At 37.5% G+C, this 24,602-nt stretch overlaps 2 protein-coding genes across 11 annotated transcripts in view; one reads left to right on the top strand and one right to left on the bottom strand.

Annotated features, from left to right (window-relative positions):
- LOC109370775 (uncharacterized) overlaps window positions 1-14,769 on the bottom strand; it is a 268,116-nt gene extending 253,347 nt beyond the window's left edge. The window contains exon 1 of the mRNA XM_085241852.1: window positions 14,722-14,769. Coding sequence (XP_085097978.1) covers window positions 14,722-14,769 — 48 coding nt within the window. The remainder of the gene's footprint in view (window positions 1-14,721) is intronic.
- The window catches only part of SULF2 (sulfatase 2), a 137,214-nt gene that overhangs the window by 44,909 nt on the left and 67,703 nt on the right, over window positions 1-24,602 (top strand). Inside the window, exon 4 of one of the 10 annotated variants that reach the window (XM_085241995.1) lies at window positions 17,822-17,951. The exons of the other annotated variants lie outside the window; for them this stretch is intronic. The gene's annotated coding sequence lies outside the window, so the exon portion shown is untranslated. The remainder of the gene's footprint in view (window positions 1-17,821; window positions 17,952-24,602) is intronic. 10 annotated transcript variants of the gene reach the window in all.

The following is a 24,602-nucleotide window of genomic DNA, read 5'->3' as shown; positions in this document are numbered from 1 at the left end:
GTAGTATGTGCCACAAGTGTGATGTCACTGAAATACAGTCCAACTTTCTCTTCTCCCATCTTCATTCTTTGAACTAGAGTGATGCTTTTCCTCTTACAGATTACTGTAACTAATATTCTGAGATTTTGGCCACGTGGAATCTTTAAAGCAAGTCCCATTTAAAGATCAGTTCATTTACCTTTTATTAGTGTAGGGAAGCAAACATCTGTTTGCTTTTTTTTTTTTGCTAGTTACTTCTGAAGTTTCTGTTTAGACAAGCTGTTCGCATTCTGTGTCCTATACTGCTTCATTTTTCTTTTGCATTGTCCCTTCAGTTCTTGATACCCTAAGATCATGTAATGTTTTTTTTTGTTTATACCCTTAGCCTTTTCTCTCTCCTCTCACCCTGTCTTTTCACCAGCGGGTCTAACTACTTCTCAATGTAAAAGGACATGGTGAGCGTGGGTGTGTTTAAGATGGAGGGGAGTGACCAGCAGTGGGTGGAAGTAACTGTCTTGGAGGTTGTGCTATTGCTAGTGTGAAGATCTGGCAGACTCTTGTTCCTTACTGGAGGTCCAAGTTAAACATAACAGTTCTTTGAAAAACGTGGTTTGTACCAATTATGAGAATAACTGAAGCGCACACAGAAGGACATTCTGCAGGCAGGTATTTATTTTCTGAATGTCTGGGACAGTACCTTTCCAAGCTGTAGCTCATATCACATGGGATGCAGACCTTTCAGAAGGTTCTATATGTGTCACTTGATTCATTCCAGTTTGTTTCCTTGCCTTTATATTATTTCCCATTCACCTTTTAGTGATATTTTACCTTGAAGGCAGTTCAGTGATGAACCATTATCACATTCTGCGTGTTTGTCTTGAACCTGAATGCATCTTGGTATTTTAAGTACCTTTTACATAGTCAACAAGTTTAATCCTTGGAATTTAAAAATGTGGTTAATCAGATTACTTGTCACGAGAGTGATAGTTTTAATGTTTTGGCTGATGCTGTGGGAATTGCTGGAATGCCTGATGGACCAGTTATGAAAACTATGTGCTTTTCGTTTTGCCAGAGTGATGTTTTCTGTGTTTGAGTGCTTCAATACAAAATGCAGTCTCTTAACTAGTATTTGGTATAAACAGTTGTGGGCGTTCTGGTAGTTGGGTTTCCTTGTTTTTTTTCTCATTTATGTTTTAACAAGCACTGTCATGTGGTCATAAAAATTGATAAACACCCTCGTTCTTCTATTTAATATAGAAAATCCATTGCAAGAAGTAGAAGACAGGGTAGCTTTAAGACAAGGTAACCTTTAAAGGTGAGGTAACTTTACCTCTCCAAACATTTAGGTTTTACTGTGAATGTTTTGTTCAACCTGAATTGTGATGTTGTAGCCCAAGATAGTAATTGCGCAGCCTTTGAGCCTCCTTGTACTTAAGAATGTGGATAATGAGAAATGCTATTAAAAAAAAACCAAAAAACAAAATAACTGTCTAGTTAAAAAAAGAAAATTATAACATCAGCAGCTTCAGTAGCTGCTAGTAATAGAGACTACAAATTTCTTTATAGTTGCTCCAATATTAAGAATTTGGAGCATATAGGAATTTTCTTTGCTATTGCTCATGATTTTGGCAGTGTTGTAGAAGTTGTGCTTTATCTTTCAGAAGTTAATGATACAACAAAATACGTGGATTTAAGATGATTTTTAACTTATTTTTGCTTTTTCTTACGTGAAGCAATGTGAAGCATTTTCTTTTGTTGAGATACTTCGTACTTTTCATAGTATGATGGGAAAGGAAGAAAAGATTGCCTAGCAGTTCACGTTTGAGCTACTAGACAAACCTATTATAAGCTTAACTCTAAATCATGAAGAGACTCTGCTTTGCTGACCTTGCTATTGTGTGCTTTCTGTAGAACTACATCTTTATTATGATTATTTCCTCCACTGCCCTAGGAATCTGGCTTCATATCCCTTTTTGCAGGGAGTTTTAATGGGAAGCAGCAGTACATTTGGCTTCAATCCTTGACTTTTCTGCAGCCAATAATCTTGCAAGTAGGAGTTACTCCATTTAGAAATATGCTGCTCTTGCATGCTGAGATTCAATTTCATTGTAATTGTGTATGCTCATTGACTCTGTTACGGCAGTATATGATTCTCAAAAGTCACAAATTTCTCTACTTGCTGGAAAGATAAGTTGCCCTGGAAGCTCACAAGGACAGAGGAATGAGAACTATTAGTAAGTAAAGAGATTAGAATGTTTATAAGAGTCACAATTTTGAATTTGAACTGATTGTGAATGAACATAAACTATTTTAACAACTGAGGTTTTACTGTATTTATATACTTAAACACACTTTTATAGTTAATCTTGTGCTTGTGAAGTTGAGGACTCAGTTGTTCTTTTACCTTTGTCCCTTGTGCACGTACATTATCATTGTATGTGACCATGTTGTAAAGGTTTATTTCCCCTCACTTGGTATGCAGGACAGATGGAGCTTACTGCATCAGATAACTGCAGTTGCACACTGTCCTGATGTCTGTCATTAATAGGTGCTATGCAACAGTGAACCTGCATACAGAATTACTGGCTGCTTTAGTTCTTTCGTGGTGGTACTGTCAATGTAATGTCTAAATAGTTTGTGATTATTATTTCAAATAGTGTATCAGCTTGGCCACTTTTTCAAAGCAGGGGAAGATGGGCACAACACAAGATAAAAATAAATAATTGTGATTAGCTTAGGAATTTGGGGGATTGATTCATCTAGATGACTTTGCATGTTTATAGAGTTTTACAGACCAGTTTTTACATGCACATCTCTGAATGCATTTGCAGTTTACAATGTGCAGTGCTTCTGAGATACTCAGTTCACCATGGAAGAAATTGTGGCCCTTGTAATCTATCAACCATGGAAAAGCTCTCGTGATTTCTCAGACATTCAACAGGAGTCATTAATAGTTAAATGTTAATGCAAACATTTACAGTTAAACATTTGAGGTGGTCACTTTTGTTAGAGCTTGAGTTTTGTGGTTTGTTTTGTTTCTTTTGCTTTTGCTGTCCTGTGGAACACTACTGCAGGCCAGCCTTTGAAAAGAGTGATGGGAACTTCAGGTTCACGTGGTGGTGTAATTAGTTGTTGCTCCATGAAGGGCTTGTTATCCAACCTATGAGGCAGCTGCTTGAAAGCACAGAGGTGAGTCTTGCCAGCAGCCTCAGCTTTTTGCCAACAGAAAGAGGATGTCAGCAACTGAGTACTTTATTCTGAAGTTTCAGAGGAGGTAAGCAGATGTAGTTGTTGAAGGATCACAGATTCTGTTCTACCCCATGTGTTTCATTCACCCTTTCACCTTTTTGGCTTTTAGAAACGGAGCCTTAGTCCTGATAGGAGAAGAAGCAGGTTGAAGAAATGTGACACGTTGGATCCGTGCCTGTAAATTTATGGAGCATTTTAGATGAGTTCTGAGAGTAGCACGTAAGGCTATAGTTCACTGGAGACTAGTTAAAGATGTGTACTTTGTGTATTTTGAAAATTCATTAGTAGGCACTTGTAAGTTGGATGATGATAGATGCATTGCAAGCCACAATAAAGTTTACTTTTCATTCTATTTTTGTTGGTTTAGTGGTCCCATACATTATAAAACAATACTGTGACTGAAGAAAAGGGATTAACTGAAGAAGAGAGAGAAAGAAGAGATATTTGATTATTTAAAATGGTATGTGTTTGTTACATAAGAGATGGTTATGGCTGTTAGAGAGCAGTCATGTTACAGAATGCAGTAATTATATATATAACACAAATGCCAAATTGAGTCCTGATACTTCAGTTCCTTGATGTTGCAGCAGCACTGAACCCAGGCAGTTTTCAAGTAATCTGTGGTAGTGTTATGTGAGTAGTTAAGTGCAACCAAATACAGATTGCAGACTGTCTTAATCCTTCTGTGCCCTTTACACAGAGATGAACAATCTAGTGTACTTGAAGAGAATTATTAGGGAAACAGAAGTGTGCTGGGCTAGAAGATACTTGGAACAAAGTGGAAACAACTGGTACAAGAATGATTCTGATTTTGATGAGGTGTATTGAAGGTACTAAGCAGGGTCATTAAAAAAAAAATCGAACAGCAACAAGAACTTGTCAGGGCTGTGGATCAAGCTTTGGTAAGTGAAATGCTAGAATGTGATTTGTGAAGCATCTCTAATACTGTCAGGGGATGGACTAAGTAATCTGGTATAGTTTGATGCTCCACAGCTGTATTTTGCATTGTTGGTAGAATTAAGTAGAAATTAGTTTGGTATTTAGTTTTCCTGCATCATTTAAGTTGTACAAATGCATGTTGCTAGTTTCAGTACAAGCTGATGATTTTTATATGTGTTGTCTCAGGCTGTAGGTGAGGAATTAAGATTATTTATGCCACAATCTAATACCACCCAGAAGATGTTAGTCACAGAAACACAGGAATGTCTCCGTAGCTGTACAGGCTTATACCTGTGTGAACTGCAGAACCTCAATCTTTGCTAATTTGGGATGGATTTTTCTCCTTCAAAGTATCTGGGTCTCTCAGTAAAGCTCTGTCTGTTGAGCTGTAATTAGTTGTCAAAGATCTGACAGTGAGGTCCACTCGGCTCCAGAACGCAGAAAGGAGCTATTTGTTACCTGTATTGTTATGACTTGCTTCCTTGAACAGTAATTGATGTCAATTGTAGGTGATGTCTATGAACTTGAAATTGTGCTGTTTATCTGCTAGGGACCTTGAGAGTGTGATCTTCAAACTCAGTCACAGTGCTATAGATTACATCTGTAGTGCAAGAATTGTCGAGAGACGTAAATTACAGCAATTAAAATTAGCTAGAGGAGAGAGAATGATGCATTATTAATTGGCATAGTCATTAAGAGTCTGCGAAGAACCTAAAAGAGATGCAATGTCAATACCCAAGCACTGAAAGTGACAGACAGTGTGCAAAGACCAATGATTGTATTCAGAGCCTGAGGTCATTAAGACATGGGCAATTATGTTGAATTTTATGACTGCAGGTGAAGATCTCTCCAACATACTAAACAATGTATTAAAATGGAAAATTTTCAAGAGTGTTAATATTCATGACTGCTCTGAAGGCTGAAGTAGTGCACTTTATTTCTTCTGAACAAATGTTCAGTGTTTTACTTTAAAGAAGTTGGAAACAAAAAGAAGAAAAGAAATTCCCTTGACAATCTGAATTTAAGCATACCAAAAAAAAAGCAAAACAAAAAACCCCACAAATCAGCATTTCTCAGCATTAAATATAATTTGAGCTCATAAAGGGAAGGATAAATCTTCGTATACTGAAGAATGAAGATTTAATTAAGAGTCTTTTTATACTACAGAAACAAAGTCTTGCCTGTGTCATGCTGAGAAATATGGCAGTCTGAATAAGAGGCTCGTGGTACTGCAGCTGTATATCAGCTACTTAATTATTCACAAACCTTCCTGTCAGTGAGCTTCAGTGATTTACCTATCTCAGTTAATTTACATTATTGGAAATGCTGCTTGTTTTATAAAATAGTTCATTTATAGTGCTATAAATGTGCAAAGGAAGCGCCTTCACTAAGAGAGTTTTAATAACTGATTCGCAAAACAAAGTAAACTTTAAATATTGGAGGTGTTAGGACAGCAATGTATTTGTTTTGACATCTAATGAAAGACTGTTTGTATACCAGGCAGAGATTTAGAAGTCCAAAGTAAGTATCTCAGTTTTGCTTGACGAAAGGATCCTTGGAAAGTTTTTCTTTTATTTTTTCAAAACCTACCAATGCTTTCCTATTCAACTTGCTAAGAATTCAGATTCCTAATTCATCTCACCCTTTACCCCAAAGTTTAAACACTGAATGTGATTAGCTTTGCTGTGCAGATGCTGTGTTGAATGGCCTCTGTTGATTCAGAGAAGCTGAGCAGTGTCAGAGTTCAGTTACTGTGCTTTCAGGAAGGCCTCCTGTTGCCAAAATGAGCTTTCTTTTTTTCCTTTTCCAATCTGCATGCCGGAGTCTGGATCAGCATGCAAGTGGTCTGAAGAAAAGCATGTATATATAGCCACTGCAAAAGCAGTACAGATATACAGCTACGTCTCCTTCAGCAGCAACCACCTACACATTAGTTGCTCCATTAGTATGTTATATGAGACTGTCTGTGTACCTGCTGGTGTAAATAAATGTTTTTGACCAGTTAGTATCCTTCTGAGCCCTGAGAAGCAGATATGCCATGCATTTGGCTATTTAGTCTTCAACCTGTGGTTAAAAACTATTGTGTAAGACAGCTGTTCTCCTGCCATCTCTGGTGTTATCTCTATGTTCAGCATGCTAATAGAGTTTACTTGCTCCAAGGATAATCAACTGCACTGCCACTGAAGTGTGTCTGCTTTATTATATCCAGCATTCTATTATTTTGGTTTTAGATGCTTTGCTTATCTGTTATATTCTCAAAACTCTGTGCTGGTTTGAATTAACCACTTGGTAGTCAGAGTGAGTACAGTGCAAGGCAGTGCTTCATCATTTTGTTCTCTCTGGATGTTTCTATGATTCAGTGCACGATGCCAACCAGGAACTGTGGAATTCAAGGTCTCTGGGGTCTAAGTAACTAACAAGCTTCCATTATTCCATTCCTGGCTTCCATTAATTTTGCTGCTGCTCTTTTCAGACTATCAGGCTGCGCGAGGAACTTATTTGCTGGGAGCTATAATCATGCCAATCATTAGAATTGAACCAGAATGGTGAATATTCATTTTTAAGTCATATAGGCTAATAGATTTGGCTCCTGCTTTTCAAATTGTTTGGTGTTGAGTGAAAGATATTAATTAGGTAAGCAAAAAAGAAACAAAGAATTAAGCCAAACAATGCTGAAGAAAGTTTGTCTGGAGCACAGCAGCTCTGGAGGCTCAGTGAAGCACTGTTTGTGTGTTCAGCCACTGTGTAGAGATTGGCAATGTAGCATAACAATGTAATAAATAAAGGTGTCAGTAATGAGTTATTTTCCATAGGACAACGAGCAGCAGGCCATAAACCCAAATGGTTGTTTTGCCTGAAGAAGCGTGCTGTTGTTGCTGTGCATGAGGATCCCCACCTTTCCTTCTACAGGCAGTTGTGAGCCAATGTGGGAATTTTCAGGTATTGTTCATATCAGGGATACAATATTGTTCATATTCAGGGATTTTTCATATCACTGAGAACAGAGTTGCACATAACTGATACTTGCCAATGCTTTTAGCAGTGTGAATGCTGGGCAGGCTTCTGTTCTCTGAGCCAAGCTACAGAGCAGCAGTTACAAAGCAGTTGTCAGAAACCTTGGCTCTGCTGAGGAGTCTGAGAGCTTTGTCCAGGATAGGTTCATAATTAGCATTTGGTGAGTCACAAATGTCCATCCTATGTGTCCCAGGGACGATAGTGGTGAAGTCTTGTAAAAACCAACAACAGAAAAAAGCCCACGGTGGCCAACTCAGAAAGGAAGTGTGTGCTCACCATCTCAGCTGTGCTTCAACCTGCTCCTTCAGCTTAGATCATCTGAAATGCAACTTTAAATTGCAAAAAGGAGAACAGATGCTTTATACAAAGAAGTAAGGTTTTTTCTACAAAATATTGGATGAGTTTGAACTGGTTTTATTGAGGTTTGCTACTGCTGGTTGTTGTAAGCACTGAGCATTTTGCTGAGACTTACTCAAATTATTACATATGATAGAAATGTATCAGTTCTGTTATTGCAGCATAGAGTAATCCACAAGATCTGACTGCAGTAAAAAAAAAAAAAAAAAAAAGTGCTTTGCTGCACAGTATCAGGAAAGTAGTGTTAGAAACAGGCTCAGTTTCCAGAGTTGAAAACCTCAATGGATGTGAACTGATAGGATTATTAAGATGAAGGAAAGTGTTTTTTAAGGACATGTCTAAATGTTGGGAATGTGCTATAGTGATCCATGAGAAATATTAATCTTTTTTAAACTTGAGGAATAAAAAAATTATACGGAAATTTGCATCTTCTCAGTATTTGGTGAACTGTATTCTTACATTCAAGCTGCAGGCAACTGTGGAGCCAATTGTCCCTTCTCTGGCACTTCTCAAAACTTTTGTATCAGAGTTGGTCGCAGCATTACTGTGAGCCAGTCTGACTAGCCAGACACGGTCTGAGAGAGCTCATTAAGTGACTTGATTGAAGTGAGGTTGAAAGGTAATGCTCAGCTTTCAGGATGCCTGTCAGAGTGGTTGTCTTTCACAGATATTTGACATTGCGTTTCCATTTCAGTAAACAGGAGGCCCTACTGCTCACAGTTGATGTTAAAAAAAAAAAAAAAAAAAAAAAAAAAAAAAAGTCAAATAAGGTCTTTGTAAAAAGATGTATTTTATCTGTAGTAAAGTTCTGAGAACATGATTCTGGTAACAATTAAGTTCTGTTAAAGACAGACATGCTTTTACAGGAAGAACAATAATGCAAATACTGCAAAGCTCTTCCAGGCTCAGCAGAGTAAGCAATATATTATTGTCTATTTGGAACTTTTCTGGTGGTTTGATGTTGCTGAATTTTGTGAAAGACTAAACAATTTTGCACATGCTGTCCTTGGAGTGGCTGGATGTGATTTATCTCAGCAAAGGGGGCTCAGAATTGTTCTGATCTGCCAGGGCGCCTTACATCCCCATAAATACATACATTGTGCTGTAGCTTGTACGTTGAAACAAAAAAACCAACCGTGAAAAAATTTCTGAATTGACGAAGTGAATGTGCCATACATGGATGCTTTCAGCATTTAGCACAGCTAAGAGTTTTCATTTTTATAATTTCCGTGTTGAAAGGGTTTTCATGCAACAGCTTGCAGATCCTATTGATGTTCATGGAACACCAACATTAATTTTATTTTCCTATGTTATGAAGCTTCTTAATGCAACAGGTTGTGAGGAACTGGCAGTGTAGAAAACTTGCAAGTAAAACTGCAAGATTTTGAAAGTCTGTTAGTAGATGGTATTCATGGTACAGCCTTGCAATCAATTTCACATTTGTCCCAGCAGTCTTACTTCCTGAGGGTTTCTTTGGGCAGGTACCTGAAAAACCTGTGCTGTTTGCACACATGTAGGCCTATGCTTGCTATGTTTAAAGATTCATCATTATTGATTTTCCTTTCCTGAGCTTCTTCTCATCTATCACATTTTAAAAGACTAACTTCAGTTTCATAAAGAGTTTATCTATGATCTCCATTCAATTAACATAGCAAGGAAACGATAGTTCCCCTGCAATAGTCTCACTATGCAGGAAGCTGCTTTTCCTGGATCCTCTGGGCCAGATTGCAGTCATGCAGTGTACGACACACTTTATGTGCTCCAATTTCAAATGATATATCCTACTTGAATATTTGCAGTGCTCTTTGCCAAAATACTGTATTTTAATCACCAGTGGGACATACATCACAGTGGCCACTGGTACATGATCTGAACTTCTTCCTGCAGACTAACTATAGCTTAAGCGATCATCAACAATTAACTGATATGGATGTAGGCCTAATACATGGCTGGGACTTTATAGCTGCAAAACAATGATTTACAGTTTTTGCCTGTGATATGAAGTAGCACATTTTTTAGCCTTAGAAAAAGGCTAAATATATTTCTCTCTTTGCTGAGATAATTTGCAAAACCCACAGTGGAGAGGGATAAATATGTGAAATAATTATTTAGGGGTAGCCACTACTTGAGTTCTTTTCATCTTCTTTACTGGTTTTTTTTTTTTTTTTTTTTTTTTTTTTTTTAGTATATAACAAGTGGACAAAAGGGGGATCAGTGTACATTTAAAAAAAAAATAAAAGCCACTCTGTTTTGATGAGGCACAATATTCTAACGAAGCTTAGAGGAATTGGAGAGGCATGATGTAGGACAAAAAGAATGATAACGCTATCGAGGGCCACAGAAACAAATGCCAAGTTCTTACACTATCTTTTCCTCCTCTAAGGAATCAGTATATACGTAACTGTGTTATACAAAAAACTAAGCAATATTAACAGCCTTGTTACTCATTTTTTTCACTGCTTTGTCTGAAATGTGAAACCAGCATTAGTATGTGTTAATTGGAAGATGATAACTATACATATATATATGTATGTATGTATATTTCATACAGTCATAGAATTGTATGGGTTGGAAAGGACCCCTAAGACCATCTCGTTCCAACCCCCTGCTGCCGGAAGGGACACCTCCCTCTAGACCAGGCTGCTCACAGCCCCATCCAGCCTGGCCTTGAAGGCCTCCAAGGTGGGGATGTTCACAGCCTCACTGGGCAACCTGTCCCAGTGCCTCAGCAGCCTCACAATACAGAATTTCTTCCTAATAGCTGGTCTAAGCCTTCACTTTTCCAGTTTAAAGCCATTTCTCCTCGTCCTGTTGCTGCATGCCCCTGTAGAAAGTTTATAGCTTATTGCAAAAATTACAGTATGTTGTAGCAAAAGTTAAGGCTTTATCTGCAAGGTTTTTTCAGGGTATGAAGAGACTTTCTGACTTTGTCTTGGTTTTCGGTGTTTTTTTTTTATTTGTTTTTGGTAAGCAGGAAACAAGCCCGCTATCAAAATATTTTACGGTGTGTTACGATGCATGTTGGCTAATGGGGTGTTGAACAGAACTCTATTTAGAGAAAAAGGTTTATAAGCAACTCAGACTATACTTCAACAAAATTACTTTATCTGACGCACCTTTAACGGAGCCTGGCTTTGTATTTGTCTTTTTGTGGGAATTTGAAGTTGTAAATCATCCTGCTCAATCTTAGTCTTCCCTTTCCCAGAAATATATTTTGCTAGGCAGAGAAGTGCTTTGTACTCCGTGGTCTCCTGGGGCTATCCACTTTAATTTTTAGTTTATTATAATTTGCTTTCTTTGTTGACTCTTTATTTCATTTCATCGTAACTTGGCACATTGTTTAGCTGCTGTTTCCCAAGGTCTGCAGCTCCCCTGCCCTGGTCATGTCACTTTTGATTAAGCAGTCGAGAAGCCCTTTACCCGGCTTCTAAAGGGTAAAAGTCAGAAATCAATAATGTGCCAGTCCTCCCCAAGTGCAGTAGCAGTCAGAGGTAAATGAATGATTAAACATGATGAATAACAGTGTAATGGAAGACGTAAAGTAGGGAAAAGTGCTCACTTTAGCCTAAACTCAGAGATTTATTGCTGAGTACTACAAATAATGGAATCATCAATCTTCCAAGGACTAAAAAAAGGCATCCGCTGCAGTCAGTTTGAGATGCAGCAAAAGAAATCTCACCTCCTCATCCTTGCCTGTTGCGGTCTGCTTACTTTGTTGTATCAGAATAGATGCTATGTAAGGAAATCAACATTTAAACTTTAAATTTAAAACATTTAAACTAAACTTTGTAGTTAAGTGTGGGTGTTTTTGTACATATCCATCATATGATGCTATTTTGGTGGACAAAGTGTTTTGTAGTTACAAAGAAGTTGTTTTTTTCTCTATTTTTGTGGTAGATCATTTGCGTACATAAAGTTTTCAGTTTTTCCACTTGAAAGACGTTCATTTATTTGACAGCAATGGATTTGTAGTTGCTTTTTTTCCACTTGCAATAAGCTCCAAGTAGGCAGCTGTTAAAATACAATGCCTAATTTATAAAATAAACACCATACATGGGAGGAAATACCAATAATTCTGTAGAGTTCTGTCCTTTGCTCCAAGTCTCTGGATAGCGTAGTGTAGTTTGGATGATGTGGGTTGTCAGGAGAACAGCATACCTCATGAGTGAAAGATGTAATAAAGAAAGGAGGAAAAAAAAAACTAGAAAAATCTTGCTGTGGTACTCCACTCACATCTTTGTATAACTCTGAAATATGTATTAGATTTTGATTCATAACTTCTTGATAGCAAGTACTGGCAGACAGTGAAACCAGGACTATCGTTTGTCTTGGTTGCACTACCATAAATTCAGAATTTGGCAAAATAGTTGAAAGGCTTTATGGGTGTACACAGTGTCTGAATTTGAAACAGTTTGACTGAGACTCACACTTGTTCTCGTTTGAGAAGCTGGATTCTCAAATAAGATTGTGTGTTTTAAGATCCTAAATAACTCTGTGGATTTTGTCTTTGCCCAGAAGTTGTCAGGTAGGTGTGTAATGTGAAAAGTTGTGCAGGAGGTTTCCATTTCTGGATAGGAATTCTAATTTACTGCTACTGCTTGTTCTAATTTAATAACTATATGGCAAAATAATGTAATATCAGTCATGTTTTTATCCTCTTTAGAGATAAAGTCTTTACTAACTTCTGCCAATGCAGTTAGCTCAGATGTCAGTTCTGTGGACCTCACATGGTAGCAAAAGCCTATTGTAGAAGTAGCCTTGTATCCTATACAAGTAACAAAATTGTTTTCTTTCTGTTTTATGAAACTAACTTGTGTGGAGTTCTTAACCACACTTGTTTAATATGGATATTTCTTAAATGGGGACCATTAAAAACTTCTGTTTTAACCTGTTAAGACTTGGTAGAGAGGATTGCCTTAAGCAATCCTTAAGATTTGAAATCAGAAACCCTTCAATGATAAAAGGCAAAGATGATTATTTCAAGAGCTTGAGCTTGTAAGGAGTAGTGGGAATAATGTAGAATAAAATAAAGATTGAGTAGAGACAGAGCAGATTTCTTTGCCTTGCTCACCAGAGAGTGGGAAAATAGAATGAAATGGAGCATGTGTCAATATTCCGTGACTAGAGAAGGCTTGTTTACTGTTTGTAGCTGTAGCTTCTCAGAGCTCAATGTACTCTGTGCTGGAGGAAAAAGAGTGGTTTCCAAACAGTCCATCTCTTGCAGGAAGTAGTGATATGAATTTGGGTTGAAAACCTGTAGTTCAAGAGTTTATTCATTACCAGGCCAGAAATTTAAATGTCTGAGGTATCTTTGAGCCATCCCTGCGTACTGAAGTAAGTCTGTGTTGCAAAAAGTATGTGGGCATGATCAAGCTTAGGGAAGCTTGTCCTGGGGCAGACATAATAGCAGGAAGTTCCTAAGGATTGTGAACAGCAACTCCATGGATCTGGTGCTGCTACCACCTCTTCCTGAGAAGAAATTTTTGCTGGCAAAACTGAAGGATTTCAAAGGCTCTTCATTCAGTAGGAAAAATAGTGCAATGAAGAAGCTATTTTTCTTCTGTTTTCTTTTTATCTTTGAATAAATTAAACTTTAATCTTTTAGTATGAGAAATCTTGGATATCTTTAAAATATTTTGAATTCAGGAACTCAGTTATCCTAATTTCATTACATATTTCTCACGTGCTTACTTTCTAGATGCACATATTCTTGCAGTGCTTTCTAATGGGATGCAGCATCACCATTCTGGGTTTCACTATGAGTCACATCTCTTGTCTGTTGCCCCGTGTATCATCTCTACAGAAAGTTGTTCAACTCTGAAATCTCTTCGCTCCTTGTGTTTCTGTGACCTATTAGCTCTTCAGAGAAATTTCTGCTCTTGTCTCTTCTACTCCTCTCACCCCAAGGACTTCTGTGGGATTCACTCTACCTTGTACAGGTATCTTCTGCAAAATTCATGTCTTCTCTGTGGAACTTCAGAGATGCTGTACATTTAAGTTAATCTAGCGGTTCTAATATTTAAATCTCTTCCACAGTGAGGTAAGGGAGGTGGTACAGTATGGCCTGCAGCCATTTTGAATCCCTAGATTCTTCTCTCTGTGACATTTCCCAGAGGTCTAGCAGCAATCTCTTTTCATTTATTACACATACTATTAATTTGCCATGGGGTCTGTTATTGATCTTTCAGCCCTATGAAAGGCAGCTATCTTAATTCTAACCCTTTTTCTTGGAAGAATAGAACTTGTATCCTGAGGTGTTTCCCAATTACTGTCAAGTAGTTAATCCACCCCTTTTTCTTTAATAATTTTAACTGAGCTACAGTGCAAGAAATACAAAGAAGCTTGCTTCTAAAGCTTGCAAAAGCACCGTCAGAAATGGTATCCTACTAGTGAAGAGAAGGAAGACAACGCAAACAAAGGCTGCAACTAATTTGCTTCCTATTCCTGCTGAGTGGTGTGTTATCTGTGTTCCTGGGCTGTTCGTTTGTTTGATATGATCAATCAGACTGCATCATTGGACTCCTAGGCCTGTTTGAATGCAAATGGTGCTGTTTTAGGTTTTATTACATGCAGTGTATTGTTTCTTGTTTTATTTCATTGTGTGTGTGATTCTTTCTCCCCTTCTGGCTTTTGCTACCTTTTGGAGCTGTTTTAGAGAAAGAGTAGTAAACATGTTGATATACTTACTCCCTGTTCAGACAGTTTAGATTTATTTGATCCATTTAAATTATTTTTCTCTTACTGCCAGTTTGGAACACAGCTGGTACAAATATATTCTGGGAGATATATTCTTGTGTCGACGTTTTCTCTGACCAGGGACACTTCTCATGTAAGATGAAAATAATCTTAGAAATTAAAACTAAATTTAGCTTCCTTATTTCAGAAACTTAAGTCATGTGTATCCTGCTCCACTATATCTGATTGATTTGCACTCAGTGTTGAATTTGGAGTGTCCTTTTTCTATACTCCTGGGGACTAAGGACCATGCTGCAGCTCAGGCCATGAAATTTTCTGCCTTCAGCAGTGAATAGATTGCTGGCTGAACTTCTCTCAAGCATTTTCTTAATTTCTCAACCCACTTTGTATTATTTATATGAGCTTCTAATGCTTTTCTTCTGAGGTAGTAACTGTAATAAGGTTCGTGCTTCCCACATCACTTGGAATGTTGTCTTTATACCTCACTTCAGCAGCAGAGAAGATGGAGCTGAGTCGAAGAAGGCTCTGCGCCATTTTTGGGATCCAGTTTAGAGTAAACTCTGCCTTGCTGTGAGCTGCTGCTGAAATGCACTGTTAAGGCACAGACTGCTAGTTGGACAGTTGTCACCTGAGAGCTTCATCTCCATTGTCTGAGATTTAACCTGATACTGGGGATTATCACAGAATGAAGGTCTCCCTAAAGCACAGGCGAGTCTTGTGACTTTGGGCCTGGCAAGGACAGATCAGTGCTGCCAAGCGACATCTAATTGGAAAAGAAGTTTGTATCTTCCTATGTCAAGGAAAGTTTTCACAGCTTTTCTGCTCGCAGCAGTTCTCAGTGTTCTGTGTTACACTGTACCTTACTGTTGCTGTCTGTAAGTGCTTGGGCTGCTTGTAAAACTCTATATTGGGATATATGACATATATGACAGCAGTTTGTGCACTCAACAGACCTTTCTTTAGAGAACTTAGAAACTGACCAGGCAACAAGAATGTGCCTGTCTTTCCTCTGGGCTTGCTGCATATTTAAAGTATAAAGCTTCAGACAATCTGTGACCAAATGAAAGGCTTCTGAGCGATTCTTTCCCTATGCAGCTGAATCATTGTGAAATTAAACATACAAGTAGGAAAACATCCATGTTTTAGAGTGATTGTCATTTATAGAAGCTCTGGTAAATAGCATAGTACTCCGTCTGAAAATAGCCAGGGAGAATCCTGCGCGTTCCACGAGGAGAGAATGCTGCTGCCCTCTTCTTCCTGAGGCTGACAGTGCCTGGCAAGGAACTCTTCAATATAGAATTGTCTCCCTTGGGCATTATGGAAGAGAAAAGTCTCATACTAATTTACATTCAGTATCTCATGATAGTTAATTGAGAATCTACTTTTAAAAAAAATATATATATATATGTGAAATGCAATTAATGATATTTTCCTTTCCAAATTTGAGAAATGGGGAAAAGTATAGGTTTTTTTCTGAATTCACGTGTTGATTCAGTACAGCTTGTCCTTTTCCCCCATAGACTCTGAATAACAATTGCCACTTTATGGAATTAAGACAGAAAGAGAAGATGGTTAAGGACTTCCGGTCCTATGACTCTCATTTCTGCTCTTTGGTGCTGGTATTTGTGTTTTTAGCATCACAGGTTGTCTTTAACCCTTTAAGTCTGACTATTTGGTGGAAGGAACTGGACAGAGCTTGTGATGCTCCACAGACAACAGTGTGTTCACTGCTGCCAACAGCTCCAGATTGTGGGGGCACACATCTATTATACAGCATGGTGCACTGGAAGGGAGAGAGTCTCTTTTCACCTCTATCCTGTGGCTGCCTTCATTGCTGCTTACGCATCTGAATTGAGAGGGACACAGGGAAGTACAGGGAAATATGAGCTATAAATGCAGGCAGAGCTTAACCCCTGTAATGAAAGGCAGCTCAGTGTGTTGCTTATTCCTAATCCTGCTGAGAAGCTTTGTTGTGAAATTACCATTTAAAAAGTGGTCTGTCAACATCTAGCAGCTGTAGTAAATAGTGTAGCAACAACATTTGAGTCCTGTTAACTTTCTCTGTCATAAATAATTGAAGATTTAGATTTAAGCATCTTAGAAATTTGAGCAGAGGCTTTCCTTGTGTTTCTTGGCAGACATGATTACATCTCAGGAGTTAATAAGTTAACTTGCTTAACCACAGATAAGCTGTGTAGAGTATTGTAATTATCGTTACCTATTAAAGTAGGATTCAACTTTCTTTCCTTTGTGCACACAAAATGCGTTATATCATTTGTCTGAAAGCAGAAGTTGCTTCATACACCCTGTTCAGTCCTTAAGACAAGTTCTATACTGGGAAATAGCTTCTATGTCAGTTTGGAGAGTTTCCTGCTTATTTGGAAGGATTGGCTTCATGAAATCTCAAACAACTTTGTAAACCGTGCCAGTCGTATCCTGTTCAGCTTGTTCATTTCCGTGTGACTTACAGTCTCAAAACTGCTGCAAGGAAAATAATAAAATCACTCAGTAATTGGCACAGAGTGCATTCTAAAAATTGCTTTTAAAGTACAAAAATGTTTGAAGAAAAGTCTCCCACTGGCATTTCTGAAAAAACTGTGGTCTGGAAAGTAAGTTAAAATTTGTCTGTGCTGGCATCCTTTGTGTGGGATGACACTACTGGCTCAATTCTGGCATCATTCTGAACAGTTTAAACATCTCTTTTTGTGTGAAATGTTTTGTCATACACAGGAGAAACTTCTAACAGAGAAAATGAGTTGAGTAGAGAATTTCTTTGAACTCTGATCAGTTCACCTGGCATAAAACTTCTGGAACTTCTAATTGCCTAAGCTTTGTATTAATATACTTGTCTATCAAGCATAATGAGCATGTGGTCAACTTACTCTATCCTGTCTTCCTAGAAGATAATGTTACGTTTAGTGGTAGTCTCATCTTACATAGGAGTCTCCATGTGTACTCTTTACAGTGTACTTCATTTTAGTTTATGTTCATTAATGCTATGTGTACACTGTGTGAACCAGGACGAGTTACAGGTAAGCTAACTGCCTTTTGCTGCTTACTGTCAACTGCATCTTTGCTCCAGCAGTTGCATCTCCCAGGAACTGCTTCAGAAGCTTCTGGTGTTCAGTTGACTCTTACAGTGCTGACCTCAGCTGCATTAACAACATGTTGGAACAGACATTGTTTCAGAAATCCTTAATGATGACAGCACCTTTTCACAAATGCAGCATCCATTAATCGCACATCGGACATCATTTCAACACCAAAGGCTAGAAGATGGTTGCTGTGAATCTTCACTGTTGCTGATCTGTCAGTGTCCGTTCACCAGTATCAAAGGATTTTACTCAATGCACAACAGTAGGAACTTGGCATCAGGAGAGGTGGAGTGTTCAGAGAGTTGTGAGTCACCCTGATGGTTATTCTCAAAGTTAGCTTGTCAAGTCCTTTACTTTTTAAAAAGATAATAGAACTTGTTATTCTTTGAGTGTTATTAATGCTGTTCAGTTTATGTTGAGATTGTTTTATTTAATCTTCTAAAGCCTTAACTAAGAAAAATCATTTTAATATTCACCTATTGACTTTCCAGCTACTACAAAATGACTTGAAATAAGTCATAAGAACAGTGTGATACTTCACATACAAAAGTGTGCCTTGATGAGGGAGGAATGAAGGAGTTGATTCAGTTTGGATAGCAGCAGTACTGCTGAATATGACAGGTACGTGCATAAATGCAAGCCTGGCATATAATGGGCTCTAATAAATACTAATACATTTTAAGGCATTCCAAATGAGTTTTTTAGTTTTCAGGTATATTATACCTTATGGCTATTACAACTTTTGTACTATTTTATTTTCTAAATGATGAATCTATGTATCAGCAAGGAGCTGCACCACAGAAAAACAAAGCAAAGATGGAACCTCTGCTCTCATTTCACTTGTTAACAATATGCACGAGGTTGGAGGGCTTACAATACTGGTTGAATTGCCTGATTTCTATATGGCTTTCTACATAAAACACCTTCCTAACAAGGCTTCCCCTATGTTTTCTTTCTTCTTAAGATAACAAGATTCCTTGTTACAGATGTACCAGAAAAATAAGGGCACCCAAGCAATATATAAAGTGAATTTGCTCTGTAAGTCAGAGTAGGGGTAATAGCCTATGCTTTAGGGCTTCACGTTTGCCTCATAAGGCCAGTATATATATTGTGTTACACCTGCCCACAGCAATATGGTTGATAGAACTATAAACAAATTAGTATGTTCTCTGTAAAATAACTGGCATGTTTTTGCCATACAGATCCCTGGAGTATCTGATAAATATGCAGTGTCAGGCTCATTTCTTTAAAGAAACATTGGCACCTACTCTGTGCTGCTTAGAAATAAAAATCTTTCCTCTGTAAACTGCTTAAGAAAAAATCACTCCTGAAATTTTTTCTGCGTATTTCTAAAATACGTAAGCCTAACTGTTCTGTGATTTGCCCCTCTTGTTCTTTCTCTCTATCGGTTATCTAAGAGAACAAATTTGCTGGAGGATTCATTTAATCAGTGTTGGAATTTTCCAAGCTAGAGTTCCACAGAGTATCTTGCATATAGATGTTGACTCATTTATTGAGCTTGTCAGGGCATATTTTCCTTCAGAAGTTCAAAACAGTCTTGCAGATGCTATATTTTTCCCTCAGAGAGTGCAGTGTGTGATGACATTTGTTCCTGGAAGAGTTCACAGGACAAGCTATGATTCACTTTTTTTTTTCCCCCTCCTCTCATTTCACAAGAGGATTTCTTAACAGGCTGTTTTGCATCAGTTTGGATGTGCACACTTGTCATATTAAACTGCTTAGGATGTAGCAAGTGCCCTTGCAGCCTGTGCGCATGTTTAGCCACCCACCTGTCTAAGGAAACAACCTTGAGCTCCACGAGTACAAAGCTGTATTTTGTGACCAAAGTGATCACCAGTAGTAACTGAACCAGAGAGAAATGCTATAGGTCCTTGGAGAATGTGCTTCCTGGTATTACTGCAGAAAGCTCAGTATGCATGGCATCTTATCCAGCTGAGAAACATCAGTGAAGGGAGGAAGCAAAATACTGCTTGTCAGATATCACTCATTTAAAATGAATAATAATAAAATGCTGTCTAGTTGGTCACACTTTCAGTTAGATTTGTCCTCGAAGTTGGCCTTGCTAAACCATGTTATGTTTAGTGCACAAATGAAAAATACATTTAATAATATTGTATTTATCATACATTATTATAATTCATTATAACATAGTCATTATTGAGCCATATAAAGGAGATTGATGCATGTGTGCATAAATGTTAGTGACTTCTGTTATTAAACATCTGACATGTTTAGGTGGGCAGATTCCTGGCTGCAGTCAAACTTTGTGTGTTGAGTAATTGTAGCCTTAATGCTTGAAATAAACTGTACATTAGAAATACACTTCATCTTCTGTTAGTGCTCCATAGTGTCTGGAAATTAAGTGGCTGGGCCTTTTTTTGAGTGCAGGTAGTATCAAAGGCTTGAAATGTGATTTGTTTTAAAGTAATGCAAATGAATGAGGAGGAAGTCTTATATTCTTGGAATCAAGTTAAAAAAAATGTTTTAAACTTCTAAACCTATAAAACGTTTTATATTCAAGCACAACCACAAGGAAAATATTTTTATAAACAGTGAAGGTCCTTGGATGACATGCAGTTCTTCACATTAGGTGCACAAACAATTGAGAAACTGTAAGATAATGTTTCCTAGAATGCTGCAATTTGAATGAGGGTCTGATGGAAAGAGTATGTGATAATAAGATGTAATCATATGGTGTATTCTGTGCAGAAAACTTTTTCTTCCTTTTGTCTAAGATGAGAGTTTATAGATTTGATATTCTCAGAGTACTTGCAGTGTACCAAATGTGATGTAGAGTAAAAGAAGAATAGAACTGAAGAATAAGAATAAAGAGTAAAATGCGCAAGTACCTAAATAAACATGGATAAATGCTTGGTAAGACATTCTGGTAAGACCTTTGCTTTGACAGGTAAAGATGAGAACACATCAGGGGAAGTAGAACTGATACGAGATTTGTGCTGCTAACAGACACTGCACCAATTTTGTGTATACTGTAAATTTATGTCTTGTCTAGAAATCAAGAGCAAGTGTCTTGGAAAGATGAGTTCATTTGTCTTATCCCAGAATACAGTGAGCCTGGTAGCTGTTGTATTTACTGATCCTAGGGAGGCACAGGTCTTGGAGTGGCTTTTTTAGATGTTGTTCTGTTTCTGTTTGGTTCTTATACTGCTGGTGTCAGTATAATGTTTCTGGATCTCACAATATACCAAGTCACCAAAGTAACAGTTGCCATCTTCACCCTCAGTTTGAGTAGAGGAGTGCACATGCAATGCAATCCTTGGTTTCAGTGAATTTGTCTTTCTGTTGAAATATACACTGGATGGGCTTTTTTATTATTTAAGAAATATTTTTGATATGAGTTTCGTTTTTAATGGAGGTGAGGTTGATTTTTTTATTTTTATTTTTTTTTCCCCAGAGAATTGTTATATCAGAAAAAGTCAGGAATGCTTTAACTGCATGTATATCATTATTTTTGTGAGTACATGTACAGAATGAAGTGAGTAGCATTACATGCAATACTTTGTACCCTGTGGAGTGCTTAACTACTCAAAGAAGAGGTTAAGTACTGCTGCTTTCTAACGTGTTCTACTGTGATTTTGAGCCTTTTTACACTGGTTCCACTGATAAAACGAAAGTAAGAGTGGTCACAAGAACGGTAGAATTGTTAAATAGATATTCTATATGGCTAATAAATGGACAGAACTCTAGTTTGTGAGACTGAATTTGAAATTCTCAAACTTGAAAGCTGCAGCCCCGTCACTGCTGCACATTTGCTTGTATGTTCCAGTAGCTTTGTTGGGGAGCAGAGCTTTGCAATTTTGAGACTCCATTGTTTTTTTTTCTCATTTGCTCCTGAAGCTATTGATAAAGACACTGAATCTAATTTACAGCTTTCTAGACTGTAACAGTGCTGCTTTAAAAACTTTGCTGATAGAAGATCTTGGTAAGTTTTTACTTAGATGGTAGTGTATGATACTGTTACATCAACAAGATCCCATCAGGTGAATGGAGTGGAATTTTTCTGCCATGGTTGAAGTGTATGAAAAAATACTGGCAGAAACACGAGGAGATGTAAACCAAGATCATGGCTTAGTATGCCATTAGTTTTCTCTTACTGCATTTTATGCAGTCTTGAAAACACTGAGTGTATTTCTGATGCTGTCTGTTCTCTCAGCCTTTTCCTTTCATCTTTAATGCATATTGATTTTTATTTCCACTAACCGAATTCTGGAAGAGTGCTAAGTATAAGGAGGAAAATCATGCTACTGTTTCCTCTGTATATGAGCAGGATTTAGCTGTTACATAGCTTTCTGCAACTTCCTGAGGATGGGAAGCGTAGAGGGAGGTGCCAGTCTCCTCTCCTTGGCAACAGATGACAGAATGCATGGAAATGGCATGAAAGTAGATGTAAAGAGGAAAAGTATGAGTTAAATGGAAGTTCCCTTTATAGTGACATCCACAAGGCTAATTTTTAAGGAAGCTTACTGAGGTAGATTCAAGCAGATTGACTTTATTTTTACTAGTGGCAGTCAACCTTGAAACTGATGCTATTGTTACGCTTTGCAGATTTGCTCTTTGTTCTGTTACTTCTGACTGTGCTCTAAATAAATTTGAGGGGTCCAAGAGATCAAGGTGCCTTTATTGTATACATGTATAGTAACTTAAAATTATGATGAACAAACACTTTCTGCTTGAGGATGCTCACTAAGGCACCCACTCTGACTTCATCCAGTTCCTCAGAACTAGTTACTTAATAATCGACTTGATCTCTGTGCTTTGATGTGGCAAGACTGTTCCCATGTGTATTCCTAAGCAACAAAAGGTTAAGAGAGGCATTAATTAAGTTGTAGGTATGTTGGAAAGAGCTTGCAAGGTTTGAGGATGGATCACTTGATTTAGAGTTATTAAAATTTAGTAGATCTAAATGCATGGGAGTGTTGCCCAAAGCTTGAAGACCATTTTTTTCACTGAGATCAACATAGAGTGAGACTGAGTGTTTGTCATGTAGCTTCAGGTGTACATTTAACATTAAGTGGATGGCATTGTCTGAGTATTATTATGTATAAAAGTACATGAAAATGTGAGCTTGAAACTATTCATGTTCTAATTGTACTTGAGGAATGTACAATAATGTATTTAATTTGTCTATTATAGTTCAGTCTCTCTAATTTAAGAACTGCTGTGAAGCTATTCAAGGGAGTCAGCATTTATTTTTAGAGCTGTAGGTCAGCAGGAGAGCTTACAGCACTGTGTTATAGCTGTGTGTGGTATAGTTTCATTGTGGCTACCAGCATCTATTTCACATGCAGCTAATATGCCCCTAGAAATAGCCATCATTTGTGTAATCCTTAAACTTTATGCTAATGCTTCAGGATGAGAGCTAAGTATTTCAGTGATTAAAGAGTTCATCTTCACATAAATACAGGCGTAGAACAACCTGTAAGAGTATTTTTAAATGAAATACATTTTGGGTTGTAAAAATGCCACAGATTGGTTATTCTAATCTTATATAATGCTGCTAAACATCAACTGCAATTTCACTTACATGGCCTGAGACAGGTGGACCATTTATTAGTTACAGAATCAGAGTGCTTTATGATGCACTCCAGTAAAAGTGATGTGGGGAGGAAAGCACCAAGATAATAGATTGTTTGGGATCACACAGCTGTTATAGGAGAGAATAATCAGGAACTGATACGTGTGAAAACAAAAGCACCTACATCTTATAGGGTTTAAAATCCGACTACAGTTATTAGTATCCATATCCATGCAATGACTATTTGCAACAGCGTTTGCTTCTTTCATTTCTTTCCATTAAACTGATCAAGGTACTAAGGAACTTATCTTCTAACTTACCTTACCTCATCTCTGTAGTCACTGGGGCAGGTCTAATGAATATTTTCACTAAATGCATTTTCTTTAGATTTAACAGTGAGAGGATAAAGAGATCAGCTTATTGCAAACTGAAGAAATACCTGCTATAAACTTGAGAAGGCTTGCTGTGAGATTACTACTGCAAAAAAGGTCTGAGGAGCCTTCGCTCTGTAACATAGCCTGCTAAATTGAATGTTTCAGTCTCATCTTTTGCCTCGCATTAAGGTCTGATAGGCAAATGCTAGCATTCTGATTCTGTAACTAAAAAAGCAAGGAGAATAACATTTTCATGCGTAAGATTGTTTATGATAATTAAGATTAGATCTGTGCAGTACTGGATCATCTGGAAATGTAAATCTACATCTTTGTTGTTCGTGATCTAGCACAGACTCTTTGGATGAAGTTACCCCTACAACATTTTTGAACATGTCAGAACTGACAGAATGGCTTAAGGTTGGCCCTTCTGTTACGTGTTTGATCCATTCAGACCATCGTAAAGTTTGATAGAATATTCATGTATATATGTATTTAGTAATGGTCCCCACAGCAGGGAGTTTCCTGTCACTCTACTTGAGACTTTACTTCCTCATTTGTTGGACACGTGCTCACATCTGAGGGTGTTTGTGAAAAATAAGAACTTGCAGAGATTTTTGAGCAGTGTTAAAAATACAGACATAGTTTCTGCTAAGGTTAGTGATAAAATTCTGCCAGAATTAAGCAATATAGGACCAGATATCACAGGGCAGCTCTGAAGTTCAATGAAGAAAGAAAATAGGTGTTTAGAGGGACCATCGAGCTTAATTTGTTCATTGCCAAAATGTAGTTGTAGCCAGGCTCCCAGAGTGATGATGTGTTATTTATTCCTTTAATGACAGATAGACTGCTTTCTGTGCGTCTAGAGAAAATAACATGCTATTTTCCTCAAATGAAAGGAGAAATTATGATTACAAATAATAATTCAAAAGGACAGTATTGAATAGCAAAGGGACTCAGATGGATTTTTGCAATATGCTCTACACATGAAGAAAACATAGATATGAATGACTTGAAATGGGTACTTGTGTTATAGAAAGAAAATAAAAGGTTTAAACTAAGATAATTAGGTAGAAGACCAGGATGCTAGTCAGGTTATCCTTTATCCACTTATATAAGATAAAAAAAGAAATCTAATTGCATAGAATCTGAACACAGAGAGTAGAGTAGCTGAAGACTGATTTTTAGCACTTAGATATAATCAGCCTGAAGTTTTTGAAACATAGAGGAAAAAAAAAAATCAGGTCATATTATACGAACACGTGAATATTGTGAAAGTTGCGGAGTGCATTTAGAACATTACTGATCAGAGAAACTCTCCTGGCCATTGCAGATGGACCAGTG

This window comes from Meleagris gallopavo, chromosome 22 (assembly GCF_905368555.1).
Source record: "Meleagris gallopavo chromosome 22, MGAL_WU_HG_1.1, whole genome shotgun sequence".
In the NCBI taxonomy this organism is placed as follows: domain Eukaryota; kingdom Metazoa; phylum Chordata; class Aves; order Galliformes; family Phasianidae; genus Meleagris; species Meleagris gallopavo.
Note: the sequence above shows the minus strand (reverse complement) of the source record. Positions and strands in the feature narration are given on the sequence as shown.